We start from the raw sequence: 13,866 nt of genomic DNA, 5'->3' as shown, positions 1-13,866 counted from the left end.
TCAGGATTAAAAAATATATAAAAAAAGAAAAAAGTGATAAACATCATGCGCTTCAACATTTTTTATGAAGTTCTCTTATATACAAAATGTTACTATGAACGAATAAACGATCACATATTTAAAAAACTTGGATATACGGATGGATCAGTACGTGGATGGATGGATAATGGATGATAGATGACAGACAGTTGATGCTGCATCATCTACAAACAATAGATATCTTCACACTTCAATGCCTAAACAAGATATTTTATAGCTATTTAAGATAATCCTCACTGTAAAATGCACTTTTCATAACCATGTTTAAAATCATTGTTTAAAAAACACTCCGGATTAAACTTCACCTGTTCTATTTCAGTCCACTCAGGATTAAAACAAATCTGAAAAAAGTAAAAGTAATAAAAATCACACGCTTCAACATTTTTATGAAGTTCTCTGATATTTAAAATGGTCAACACATGAACGATCACATATTTAAAAAACTTCCGGGTTTCCAAAGCCACCCCCACCCCCCTAACCCCACCCCCCTTTCAGCAGTGGTCAGTCATACTTCCGTTTCACTTCCTGTTTACCTCAGACTGAAGTGACCTGCTTCGTTTTTCAAAAGTGGAGTGTACGTGATTAGGCGTGATTCGGTGCGTACAGTGTGTCGGAGCCCGTTATTATGCTGCAGCTGTCGTGTTTCGTGGTGTTACTGGCGAGCTGCGTCGCTCCGCTCGCGGCGGCACCGACCGGAAGTAGCGACCTGTCGGATGCAGGTGAGTCTAACAGTATAAATTCTGCAAAATTTAGGCCAGACTGGTTTACATTAAACTGACCGAATATATGAGAAGTCATTAACAATCACTTTAAACTGTTATATGTGTGTGTGGAAGTTGGTGTCTATTCGTAACTTGTTGACCAATTTAAAATTGGCAGATTTTTGAACGGAATTCCACTTTCAGCTCTCAAGAGAAAACCACAGGTGACTAATCTGGATAAAATAGGTTAGATTCTGAATTACAAGGTCCTCTTTTTTGATTTATTAAACAGAATTCTAGCTTTTGATTTTGGGCACATTTTCAACTTGTTTTGATGTTATTGTGGACATACTTTGGACTAGTTATAATATTATTTTGTAGGACATTGTTTTGATTGGTTATGGTTTTATTTTGGATATAGTTTGGATTAGTTCTGGATTTATTTTGGACATGGTTTGGATTACTTCTCGACTTATTTTAGACATGGTTTGGAATAGTTCTGGACTTACTTTGGGCATAGTTTGGATTAGTTCTGGGCTTATATTGTGGACTAGAACTCTTCAGTGTCAGCTGTCAGCTGTCATCATTGTCTGGTATCACAGCAGAGAAAGATGACGGATTGAATTATGAAAACGGCTGTTTGTCAGTTAAGTGCACACGAGGAAGGAAATCAAAATACTGAAGATCAGCGCCTTTATATCCTATGTTGGTTCTGTGTGCAGGCCGGTTCTGGCACATCACGGACCTCCACCTGGACCCCACCTACCACCTGACCCCCGACCCCACCAAGGTGTGCTTCTCCTCCAAAGGAGCCCCGGCCAGCCAGGCCGGCGTGTTCGGGGACTTCCTTTGCGACTCCCCGTACAGCCTCATCCGCTCGGCGTTTGCTCACATGGCGCCGCTCACCGGGCCGCGGGACTTCATCATCTGGACCGGGTTGGTACCAAGCAGGGGCCAGGGCTTTGGACTCTCCAGACTGATGAACACAGTCTGATGGGCTGGATCACTCTCTATCAGACTGGTTTAGGACTAGTTATTAGTATGCCTTACAGAAGCTCAGGACTAATTTTCCACATAAGAGTTTTCTGCGTATGAGAGTGGAGGAAGACTAATTCTGGAAATCGCTGTAATTTCCACTAGTTGTGGACTAGTTCTGGGCTTGAATTGCACCAGTTCTACACTTAAATTGGACTAATTCTGGGTTTAAAATGTACTAGTTATGGACTTTGTTTGGACTAGTTATGGACTAGTTTGAGACGTAATTTGGTCTACCTGTGGTTGTAAATTGGACTAGTTTGGACCTGTATTCTACATAGGTTTTTTTTCTCCTGTATTTGAGAGTGATTTAGGGCTTGTTTTGTACATTTTTCAAATTAGTTTAGAACTAGTTATACACTAGTTATCTCCGTCAAAAAGAAGTGTGTGAATTGTTTGTGTATTTCCTGTATTCACACTGTCATGAGGAATTTGAGTCCTCAGTGTGGGTTCAGCTCTGTGTGAAGTGACATTTCGAGGTTTGAGGAACTAATCCAGCTCTGTGAACATGTCTGGGTTTTCGCGTGGCTCACTGCGCAGAAGTTTTACTTCCTCTTTTCTCGAAAACCTCAGTTTCCATGGATCTCATCAGCTTCCTCTGTGGTTTCCTTTCTGGCCTCTCGATGAGCTCCACCAGTGTGACGAACAGAAGAAGGAAACCACAGAAACGTTTTGAAGTGACTGATTTGAGCATCACTTCCATCTCTGACAGCCTGTTTACACACATGCTGCTCGGAGTCACTTCTGGAAAATGGTTCGAAGAATTAAAGAGTTATTTTTTTCTCTTCTGATTGAATTCATTTAGCAAATTTATTTTGTCACATTTTGACTAATGCTCCTCCTTTATAATGATTAAACTTTATGATATTGAGGGCTGTCAAAAGATTAATTTTACTATTGCGATTAATCTCAGAATTTCCACAGTTAATCACATTTTGAACTGCATACTCATGCAACTCTAACTGCAACTCATAATCTGTGCGTTTACAAAGGACTTTTTATTCCGGTTTAAATCTGAGTAAAGGTTAATTCCGCTGTAAAATCATCATGTAAACGCCTGAAAACTTTATTGGGAATTAAGTTAGAATCCGAATAGACTGGCCGGTTTATTCTCCTTTGGGAGCGGAATTATATGTAAATTAGGAGCGACTTTATTCTGCTGTGATGACACAATATTCCAAGATGGCGGCCGGCAGTCCGCGGTTCAACTCATACAGAGACGATTTATTTTACAGGAATTTTGGAAGGACTGGATATAATGAAACGAGCGGATAGACGGGAGCAGAACGACGAGGACATTTTAAAAGCTGAAGCACCAAAGTTAATCAAGAAAGACAGAAGAGAAAAATCGCCGCCAAAACGTTTGTTTACTTCCGGGAGACGTCAGTGCATCACGGCCGCCCCGTCCAATCAGAGCGCTTCACAGCCCCCGGCGTTGGAGAGGATTTAATCCTTCATTTTTCCCATGAAAACCCCAAGCTCAGGAATATAATTCTGAATTGCTGAGTTCAGCATAAACCGATTCCGAATGAAAAATGCCGTGTTACCACACTCAATGTCATTGTTTTTGTTTAAAACAAATGAACATTGAGATACAATTTTCATTTTCTTTGAAAATAAAGTTCCATGTGGACCAACTCAATACAAGTTTACATCAAATACAGTTTAAAAAAAATCTATTAATCAGCATTAAGATGCATATGTTTTGACAGCCCCACATTACTTAATCACAAATAATGCCTTTAAATTTAACAGCCTTTATATTTTTACATTGTTTTATGAAATACATGGAATTAATTTTCTTGCAACTTTATTAATTTTTAACATGATGCTCAATATTGACAGCTGCACCAAAATTAGCAGTGATTTCAGTTCCACGTGTGTCTGTCTCCATGGAAACGGGGGGACTTATCTGAAACGTTACTCCACATGCGCACCATGGCAGCAGTAGACAGTTGTTCTGCTGGTGTTTTTGGTGTCAGAAGAGGTGGGTTGTGACTGTAACCCGCCTCTGCAGGAGGGTTCTCCTCTCAGCTGGTGAAGCTCTCCACTAATGGAGGCTAATATCCACTCAGATAACGGCGCCAAACGAAAGAACACTGTTTTCACCACAGGTAGACTCACACAGCACTTTATTAATCAGCAGCTCGTCAGCTTAAAGGGATCTGGGGGATTAATGAACATGCTGAACAGGATGGATTTCCTCTTAATTCTTAAAAACTCTGAGGGAGGAGGATTAGCTCTGGTTATTGGCTTTATTCTATTCTTACTGGGTTTAGATGAGTGCTTTTTTTCACATTCCCACTAGTTGAAGCTTACATTTCTGCTCTTGTTTGAAGAAAAGACTGTTGTGAATCTCCTGTAAACCACTGAGTCGTCTGCGTACAGCAGGTGATCCATAAAGAACATTCAGCTGTTGAGGTTTATAACGGCTGTGTTTTGTTGCCCCTCCCCCTCACAGCGACAGTCCCCCTCACGTCCCGGTGGACGAGCTCTCCACCGACGTGGTGATCCAGGTGATCCGCAACATGACCCACACCATCAGGCAGCACTTCCCCAACCTGACGGTGTATCCTGCAGTGGGGAACCACGACTACTGGCCACAGGTGGAGCACTCCTCCGTGAAAACACGTCCTAGACATGATCGATAAGTTTACCATGTCTCCGCTGTGTTGTCAGGACCAGCTGCCAACGTCTACCAACGTCATCTACAGAGCTGCTGCCGAGCTGTGGAAGCCCTGGCTGCAGGAGGAAGCTCTGAACACGCTGTCAAATGGTAAAACTCCTCAGAAACATCCGGGAGCGTAAAAACCAAAAAGCTCTAGCAGTGCTGCTGCATCCCATCCTCGTTTGACCACATTCCTCACCTGACACGCATCAGCGTTCTCCATCAGCAATGACGTGGTCAAGATTTTTGCTTTCAAACTGAGAGGTGCAGAGGAACAGCTTCAGTGGGTGGGGTTAGACCGTCACTACTTCCTGGTTCCTGGAGCCAGTTACTACTTCCTGGTTCCCATAGTCCGTCACTACTTTCTGGTTCTTGTAACTTGAACAGGAACCTCTTAGAACATAACCATATATGTGTGTGTGTAAGTGTGTGTGTTTCCCAAGATTTCTGTTTGTCCGTCTCCATGGAAACGGGGGAAGTTTTCTGATACCAGCAGTTGTTGATGTGTGTGGTTGTGATGGTTGGGACTGTTATCTGGTTCTCCAGGAGGTTTCTACTCCCAGCTGGTGAGGCCCGGTCTGCGTCTGGTCAGTCTCAACACCATCCTGTACTACGGTCCCGACAAGGCGGTGGGGAACCACAGCGACCCGGCGGGGCAGTTCCATTGGCTCGAGGCCACCCTGAAGAAAGCGGCCGTCAGCCTGGAGAAGGTTGGGATCCGTCACCTGGTCTCTCTGCCGGTTTTCATGGAGCGGGGATTAATCGGCGTTCCTCTGCAGGTGTACATCATCGCTCACGTCCCGGTGGGATTCCTCCCCTTCGCCAGAAACATCACCGCCATGAGGGAGTACCAAAACGAGAGGCTGTTGGACATCTTCAGACGCTACAGCCACGTCATCGCAGGACAGTTCTATGGGCACACACACAAAGACAGTGTGATGGTGCTGCAGGACCAGGAAGGTATAGATTACTATATTCCCACTGTAATCCTCAGTAATACATGTGTTACTTAGTCGACAGAGTAGTGGAGGAAGATGCTCTATAATCTGGATGTCAACCAGAGGATGCTGTTTGTGTTGTTTTGCAGGAGAACCTGTCGGTTCTCTGTTTGTGTCTCCGGCCGTCACTCCGATAAAGAGCGTGGTGGAACCGTACTCCAACAATCCGGCTTTCCGCATGTATTCATACGACCTGACGGATTTCAGCGTGCTGGTAGGAAGCTACGCCATCTTCTTCTAGCTGCTAACTCACTTTAATACCTTGTTGTTTTTTTGTTAGCTCTGTACCGAATTCACACTGTGCCATCATGTTAGCGTTGTAGCTAACTTACAGTTTGTCTCCCGTGAAGGACATCTATCAGTACTTCCTCAACCTGACCGAGGCAAACCAGAAGCAGAGCGCGGACTGGCAGCTGGAGTACGTGATGACGGAGGCGTTCGGCCTGGCCGACCTGCGGCCACGCAGCCTCCTCAAGCTCGGCCTGAGCCTCGTCCCGGACGCCTCGCCGACCTTCAGCAGGTACTTCACACACTTCATGGTTAGCTACGACAGCAGCCTGACCTGCCGGGGCGACTGCAAGCTGAGCCAGGTGTGCGCCGTGCTGCACCCGGACGGCCAGTCCTACTCCCGGTGCGTGGCGGGCACAGCCCACTAACAGGAAGCGGGGGCGGGGCCGCCAACAGGAAGTGGGACAATCGCAACACCACTGAGACTGTTTTTAATCAAACTCGCAGCATAATTACTGCTTTTCTAAAAACGTGAAATCAGGTTTAATAATCATTGACACTGTAATGTGTGATTTTGAATATGCAAGAATCTTGTGTTAGTTAGCAGTGTTAATGCTAACGTGATTTTGCACTACCACAGTGAGACAATGTGGAAAAGTGGGGTTTCAAATATAGTTAGCATCTGTTATGCTACATGAAGTGATGATCATGAGTTAGCATCTATAATGCTCATACGTGAAAGTCATGATTGACATAAGGCTCACCTGGGAAAGTGGGGTTTCAAAGGGACTGAGAACTTGTAATGCTAACAAGAAAAAATGTGAGTTAGCATCTCGTGTTACAATGTCATTATGAGGTATTTAAAGTGAGTTAGCAACTAAAATGCTAGCATGTGAAACTGGATGATGTGTGAATTAGCAGCTCAATGTTGTCTTCAACAGATGAACCATAAACCCATGGTCAAGCTTAGTCACACGATTAGGTGAAAATCACCGTCGAGACAGCTACTCGTGCTAACGCTAACAACTTCGCATCAACACCATTCAGACTTGAACAAATTCACGTCTTCATCATAACCTTCAGAAGACATTTAACGGTGTGAGCTCATCCTGCGTTCAAGAGGAAATGTTACCGGGCAGCACAAACATGTCCAGATTGTTGCTGTGTGTTGTTTACGGCCAGTAAATCATGTTTTGAGTCGATTTCTCAGAATCTAACAGGGATAATAACCACAGTGCTGACCACTGCACCACTGTTCCGACGCATGGAGAAAGTTTCTGGTCATTGTGGTTTGAAAAAAATCCTCCAGTCAAATTTCAGGTGTTTAAAATGTCTTGGAGACAAAGAAAAGGAAGTCAAATTGCAGAATCGAGTTTATTTTTCTATCAATTAAAGATCTTTCTTAAAAAAAAAAAGTGGTCTCTTTTTTCTTTTTTTCATTAAGAATATCTAAGCTTGCTAGCTTGGATATTAGCTAACTAGTTCACCATGAAGAAATAGTCGAAGCCAAATGTCTGTTACTCGCTTTTTGAAAAACGCGCATGCGCCAGACCATCCTACCTGCTTTGAGACTCGCATCACGCCGTTCATTGGCTAAAACATCGTCCATTATACCTTTAATCACCATTCCTCTCCTCTGATTGGACGTGGGACAAAAGAAGCGGTGGGCAGAAATCACGTCATTGTCCTGCTCTGCTCATATCAGTTAATATTTGACATTAATTTTCTTTTCATAGTAAAAATAAAAACGTGAAATCAACAACACTCAAGTCCTTGAAGTCATCCTGCCTCGAGTCAAGTCCCCGGTCTGTCCCTTCCAGTCGAGTCTCCAGTCTCTCAGTTTTGTGTCGAGTCATATTTGGTGCGACCAGAGACTGGAATGGACTCCAGTCTGAGTCCCTCCGACTGGAGTCTCCGTCTGAGGAGCAGCTCCTCCAACAGCGTCCATCCTGGAATGTCCTCATTTCATCTCCTCCATCACGACACAAACCCCCCAAAATCCTGTTCAGGCCCTCAAGAAAGATCCTTTCTCTTCCTCTGTCCCAAACATTCCCTCCTCCTCCTCCTCCTCCTCCTCCTCTTTTTTTAACTCCCTCAAATACTTTCTCCCCCTTTTAGCTGTTTTTCCTTCAATGGACTGGGAGTCATGATGCTCTGGAGGAAAGCATTGTTCTCATTATCGTTAGTTTTATAGGAGGAAGCCACTGCTCGGTCAGTGAGATCGTTACATCCAGATATACCCGTGAGTCTGTCGCAGTGCAAACTCACTTTTCAGATTGTTGCAGAGAAGTTTCCTGAGAACGTTCCCAGTGTTTCCCCTCATGTGCCCCCTTCACTGTTATTACCCCCAACAGACAGACCGTCACCGTGGAGACGGAGTCAATGGAAAGGACGCCATCGCCACGGTAACGGGAGCCCAGCTCTCAGCCCTTTGGACTCGTCTCAGACGGTTAACCCTTCGACTGCCGACGTGAAGCGAGATCGGGAGGGTAGAGACGAGGTTAGATGAGGAAATGAGGGCATGGTTTGAGTTCAGTCGGTGATGAGAGACAATGAGAGGCTGCGCCGACGGACCACAAAGTGCCATTAACATGAGGTTTTCAAGTGAAAACATAAAACTTGTTGAATTTTGAGGGTCCATTTTCTGTCAGCGGTTTACATGACAACTTGCTGAGAGTCTCTGAAAATGCAGCTTTTCGAAAATGCTCTGGCCTGTCTGCATGGAAACGGGGGAAAACGCAACTCTTCCAAAATAGTCCGACGCCTTGTCAACACAAAACATTTCTGAAGCAGAAACGATGGATTTTAACTTCAGTCGCGGTTTAAACGAGGCAGAAGAAGCTGATGGACTTCTGGAAGCCTTTTTGGGTTAATCTGAAGAGAGCGCTGAAAGTTCTCTGCCTGCAGCCGCCCTGTGGTCCAGGTTCTCCTCACCAAACCTCCAGATGACAGAACTCTCTCTCTCTCTGCTGCCGGCCGTGCGACTGGAGGCCCACCGGCAGCTAATCCTCAGATTACTGTCAGGACGCTGCAGTCTGGAGGTTCTCTCCCGGGGAGCAGGAATCTCCTCTAATCCTTCTGCTTCACCTCACCGCCTCTGGTTCTACACAGACCGCTTCCTCATCCTCATCCTCATCCTCGGTCTTCCTCAGTCTTCAGTTCAGCCACTGTCCCCATTTTGTGTGTTCCGATTCATAATCTCATGGCATCTCACCTCGTCTCGTTCCTTCATCTCATCACACATCATGTCGGAATCTCATACTTTTACAACTTTTCAAGTGAAAACTCGAAAAACAGACTCCTCTGGTCGAGTCCTAATGCTTAGTTTTTGGAGGTTTTTTTTCAATAACTGCCCTAATTGTTTTTCAATGTCTCTAAATGTGTTTTTTTTTTTTTTTTTTCAGAAAAACTGACTTTTTTTCTGATTCCATTGCAAACAGAACCACGGCCAAAGTAAACACTTGGTTCACCGGCAGTTTCTTTTCTTCAGTGAATTCACCACTTTAAGTCTTCTGGAGCCTGAAATGAAGGAGAAAGCAGGTTTGGGTGAAGTTTCAGCTGAAAGCTTCTTTCACTGCTTTCCTCTGAGTTATTCTTCTCTCAGACAGAGAATGATGGATGTGGTGGGGGGTGGGGGTGGGGTGGGGCATGGATGGAGGAGTAGGAGGGGCATGGGGGGGTCGATTTAGTCTCAAGCTTCAGTGGTCATTTATACTCAGGCATGAATGGAGCCTTCATCACTGATTGTGTGTGTGTGTGTGTGTGTGTGTGTGTGTGTGTGTGTGTGTGTGTGTGTGTGTGTGTGTGTGTGTCAGCTTCTTTTTGTGGGACCACTATAGGCAGGTTCCTCAGCAGCCAATCAGCTTCTTCCATCGGTGTGACATCACTCTGATCCAAGGCGAGGCCGCCAGAATAATCTGAGGAGAAGTTTATGTATTTAATCTGGATTCTTTCTGGAATAATAATTATCCTCAGATATTAATAATCTGAGGAGAGCAGCAGCAAGACGTTGGTCGTGTCTGCTCATTCTGTCTCATCTCATCAGATCACATTCCCAGAAGTGTTCTGTCAAAATAATATCTCACTTTTATCATCTTGTCCTCGCTCACTCCCCCTATCCTCATGACATGTTACCTCTTCTGATCTTCTCTCTCATCTCATGTAATCTCATCTCATAGTATTTCATCTCATGCAATCTCACCTGATAACATAATCCCACCTCATTGTATCATCTCATATAATCTCATCTCATATCTCACGTAATCGCATAATATCATCTCACGTAACGTCATCCCTCAATGTCATCTCATGTAATCTGATAATATCACCTCATCTCTTAATATCTCATCTCATGTAATGTCATCTGTGTCATCTCATCTTGTGTCGCCCCATCAGGTAATTTCTGAAGTCATTCATGTGTCTCATTTCCTCACCTCTTGTCATGTTTTCTTATAATCTTATATAATCTCATGTGATGGTGTTTGAAGGTGTTTGCATGTTTGTTTCGTCTTGTGATGGATGGATCTGTGTGTGTGTGTGTGTGTGTGTGTGTGTGTGTGTGTGTGTGTGTGTGTGTGTGTGTGTGTGTGTGTGTGTGTGTGTGTGTGTGTGTGTGATGAAGCTGGACTGCAGCCAGCTCCTGACGTCTGGACTCTGAGTTCTCGTTTCACCTGGTCTGTTTCACAGTGGAGTGAGTTCATTGTTCGGGAACACAAAGCTGATTGTTGTGTGACGGCGGATGAATTTATCGAAACACAAAAGAAAAAAAAAAGTGTGTCGGCTTGTGGAATTTGTGGAATTCTCACAGCTCTGAAAGTGTGTGAGAAATAAATAGGAGGAACTTTTTTTTTTAATGAAGTCGACTGTGGTTTGCTGCTTTTCTCAGATTTTGCTTCATCATATTCTCAGCAGAGACGCTTTTCACTGTCGTGACAATTAACTGGTATGGACAGACCACCAAGATGGACGGTCGACTCTGAAACTACCAAGTCCAGGAGGATATGGACTGAGACCAGGACCAAGAGGACACGAACACGGACTAGGACCGGGACCAGGAGGATATGGACTGGGACCCGGACCAGGACCACTCACTGCGTTTTCCTGAGAGTCGTAGCGTTTTCAGAAAGTTGCGTTGTCAGTGACTCTGACCTCTGTTGTCGTGTAAACAGACCCAGAAAACATTATGAAAGTTTATGTTTTCACTTGAAAAAGTCTGAGTCATTCTGGTAATAATTGGTTATGAATCAATATAGATCTACAGAAGGTAGAGCCTCGCTGCAGTGACAGTAGAAATATTTACTGTTCTTGGCAGCTTCTTTCCTCTGCTATTGTATTTGCAGGTCTGGAGTTAGAGCCCAGTCGGACGGGGTCGTAGTGACAGTAGTGACTCTGCTGCTGTTTTCCTTTCATTTGAGTGGATTTCCAGAATTGCGCCTCTTCACTGTAGTGATGGTGGAGATTTTTAATCAGGTTTTCCTGGTCAGAACTTTATTCACAGCAGAGCGGCGTATCGCCCCGCCCTCCTCGGACCAAGGACCCCCCCGACACCCACCGACCCCCAAGGCCCCTCCCCCTCCCCTTGAGAAGGGTCAGTGGGTTTGCCCTGGTTTGTACAGCGGTGGGGGGCGGGGCCTGTGGACCAGAGCCTTTGATCACTGTGGGGGTGTCGGCCTGATGTACTGACCTCATGACCCCCCCATGTTACAACTCCCAAAAAAAAAAAAATCCTTTCAATTGGACACACTGGCTGCAGAATGTGTGTGAGCTTCTGCACTCACAGCAAAGTTTTTACCCTGATCGCTGCTGCCCCCTGCTGGACATCCTGCTCCATAGCGCTGCCTGCTGCTCATCCATCTCTATGCTGCCCTCTGCTGGTCATCCTGCGTTACCACACCACTTCAGGACTCCTGAATTTGTAAATTTGCCCACTTTGATAGAAATGAACAGACTCTAGTTTTTGTGGCTGATGACTGATTGTGGCAAGAAACAGAATATTAGTTGAAACTGTATAAAGAAGTCTGTAGAAATTCTCCTCCTCTGAGTCTAGTTCTACAGAAGTCTCCTCACCCTCCACACCTCCTTGCGGCCTCCTTGTGGCCTTCTTGTCACCTCCTCATGGTCTCCTCGTGGCCTCTTCGTGGCCTGCTTTTGGCCTCTTGACTCGTCGGCACTCGTCTGGGCCGATAGGCCAGGTAGTGAGGGCTCTCGTCTGCTCTCCACCTCCCCGTCCAGAGGCCAGCCACATTGGACTGTCCCCGGGGTCCCCTGCCCCCCGGCCATGACTCGGCCGTCTCCGGTGCCGTCCCAGCTGCGAGCTGAGGCACATGAGCAGCATGGAGATCTGGAACGGTCCTCCCAGGACGGTCCGGGGAGGGGGATTCAGAGGCCGGCTGAGAAACCTCACTGTGGGAAGAGGCGGCGGTGTGGGTTGTAGTCATCTGACCCACGTAGTGCAGCATGCAGACGGGGGCTGGGGGTTGTGGGGAGGTCGGACACTGGTGGGAGACCCCAGGAAGACAGGGTAAACCCGCCGCCTCCGTGGGACAAAAGTAACTCACACACCACTAGAGTAACTTAAGTAACTCACACATACAGCAGAGAATGGATTGATGTGGGCGATGTGGACAGACACACAGGTTGCAATCCATGAAGACGCCCCCCCCCCCCCCCCCCCCCCCCCCCCCCCCCCCCCCCCCCCCCCCCCACCCCCAACCCAGATCAGCTGGATATTCAGGTTGACCAGACACCCCCTTGTGGGTGCAGTGGAGAACTGTTAATTAATTTAAACTATGGTGGACGATGTTTGTCAAAAGCAGCTTTTCAGCTGTGTTTACATGACAGCGGTGCTGAAAATGAAAACGCAACATTTTGGAAATTTTCCACCTCCATCTCCATGGAAACGGGAGAAATACAACTCTTTTTAGATGCTCTGAGGCGGCCTCCGTGAAAATAGGGCAAATGTATACTTTTCTTAAACTGTGCTCCTGGTCCTGGTCCTGGTCCTGGTCCTGGTCCTGGTCCCAGTCTATACCCTCCTGGACTTGGTAGTTTTAGAGTTGTCTGTCCATACGAATGTCTGTGTTCTCCATTGTTAGTGTTTGGAGTGTATTGACTGATTCTTCTTTGATTTTTGGAGGGGGTGGGGGAGACAGGGTGGGGGTGGGTTGGCCGAGCAGCTCTTAAGTGAGTAGACCCACACAATAGAAATTAATTCAGCAGCTGTCTGCTCCCACGGAGCAGGCGTGTCCACCTCCTCCTCCTCCCTCACTGCCCCGGCTTCTCCCCCATTCACCCACTCAGAAACTCCTCCTCATGGACTGAAAATTGGTTTGACTGAGTTTGTCCAGTGGGGACAAACTGTTTCAGTAGCATTAGCATTAGCATTAGCGCTGACAGCTAGGTGCCTATCTACTTTGCTCTTATTAGCCATCCGTCAGTAACTGACTGCTGTCAGGATGTGACAGACTTAGTTAAAGTAACTGAGGACACTTTCCTGCTCACTGCGCTCACAGTTAGCATTAATGTATTTCTATGTATAAATACTGTGTGTGTTTGTGTGTGTGTGTGTGCGTCTGTGTCTGTGTCATGTAATTTTTCTCTATATATGTAACACACTCGGGTTCATGCTTGTTGCACTTTTAACTACACACACGTTTGTAAATGTGCATCGCAATAATTGTATCTGAACTAAGTAAGAAAAATAGAAAATCATGTGTATGTAGCTTTTTGGAGTGTGGTGCGTGCACACACACACACACAAGCTCTCTCTCTCTCGCTCTCTCTCTCTCTCTCTCTCTCTGTCTCTCTCTCTGCCAGCCTTTTGTCCCACACTTCGCCCCCTCCTCTTCCTCCCCTCCACTGAAGCTCTTGTCAGTCACTTTCCCAGCAGCTGTTACCCCCCCCTTCACTCACTCACTCACACACACACACACACACACACACACACACACACACACACACGCCCCTCCTCTTTCCTCCACCCCTCTCCTCCAAAAGGGGAACAAAACCTCGCGGGACACCTGTGATACCGGCCGGAAGCCCGGCAGCGGCAGCGGCAGGTCTGACTCCCAGCATCCTCCTGGTGGTGGTGATGATGATGATGATGATGATGATGGTGATGATGAAGAGGGGGAGGAGGAGGTTGAGTGAAACGCGGAGACGTGCGCACGGATCAGTGCACTGAGCGGCGGCGGCGCAT

General features: G+C 46.2%; 1 protein-coding gene across 1 annotated transcript; it reads left to right on the top strand.

Annotated features, from left to right (window-relative positions):
- The first annotated feature begins 549 nt into the window (after positions 1-549).
- On the top strand, positions 550-6,108 carry smpdl3a (sphingomyelin phosphodiesterase acid like 3A). The gene is made up of 8 exons (XM_030110988.1): positions 550-758; positions 1,463-1,676; positions 4,237-4,381; positions 4,455-4,551; positions 4,990-5,153; positions 5,223-5,403; positions 5,531-5,655; positions 5,792-6,108. Exons 1-8 carry the CDS (start codon positions 665-667, stop codon positions 6,095-6,097), a joined length of 1,326 nt encoding a protein of 441 aa, XP_029966848.1. The 5' UTR covers positions 550-664; the 3' UTR covers positions 6,098-6,108.
- Positions 6,109-13,866: the final 7,758 nt, after the last annotated feature.

This window comes from Salarias fasciatus, chromosome 15 (assembly GCF_902148845.1).
Source record: "Salarias fasciatus chromosome 15, fSalaFa1.1, whole genome shotgun sequence".
Taxonomy (NCBI): Eukaryota; Metazoa; Chordata; class Actinopteri; order Blenniiformes; family Blenniidae; genus Salarias; species Salarias fasciatus.
The sequence above is the reverse complement of the archived record's forward strand: the minus strand, read 5'-3'. Positions and strand labels throughout refer to the sequence as shown.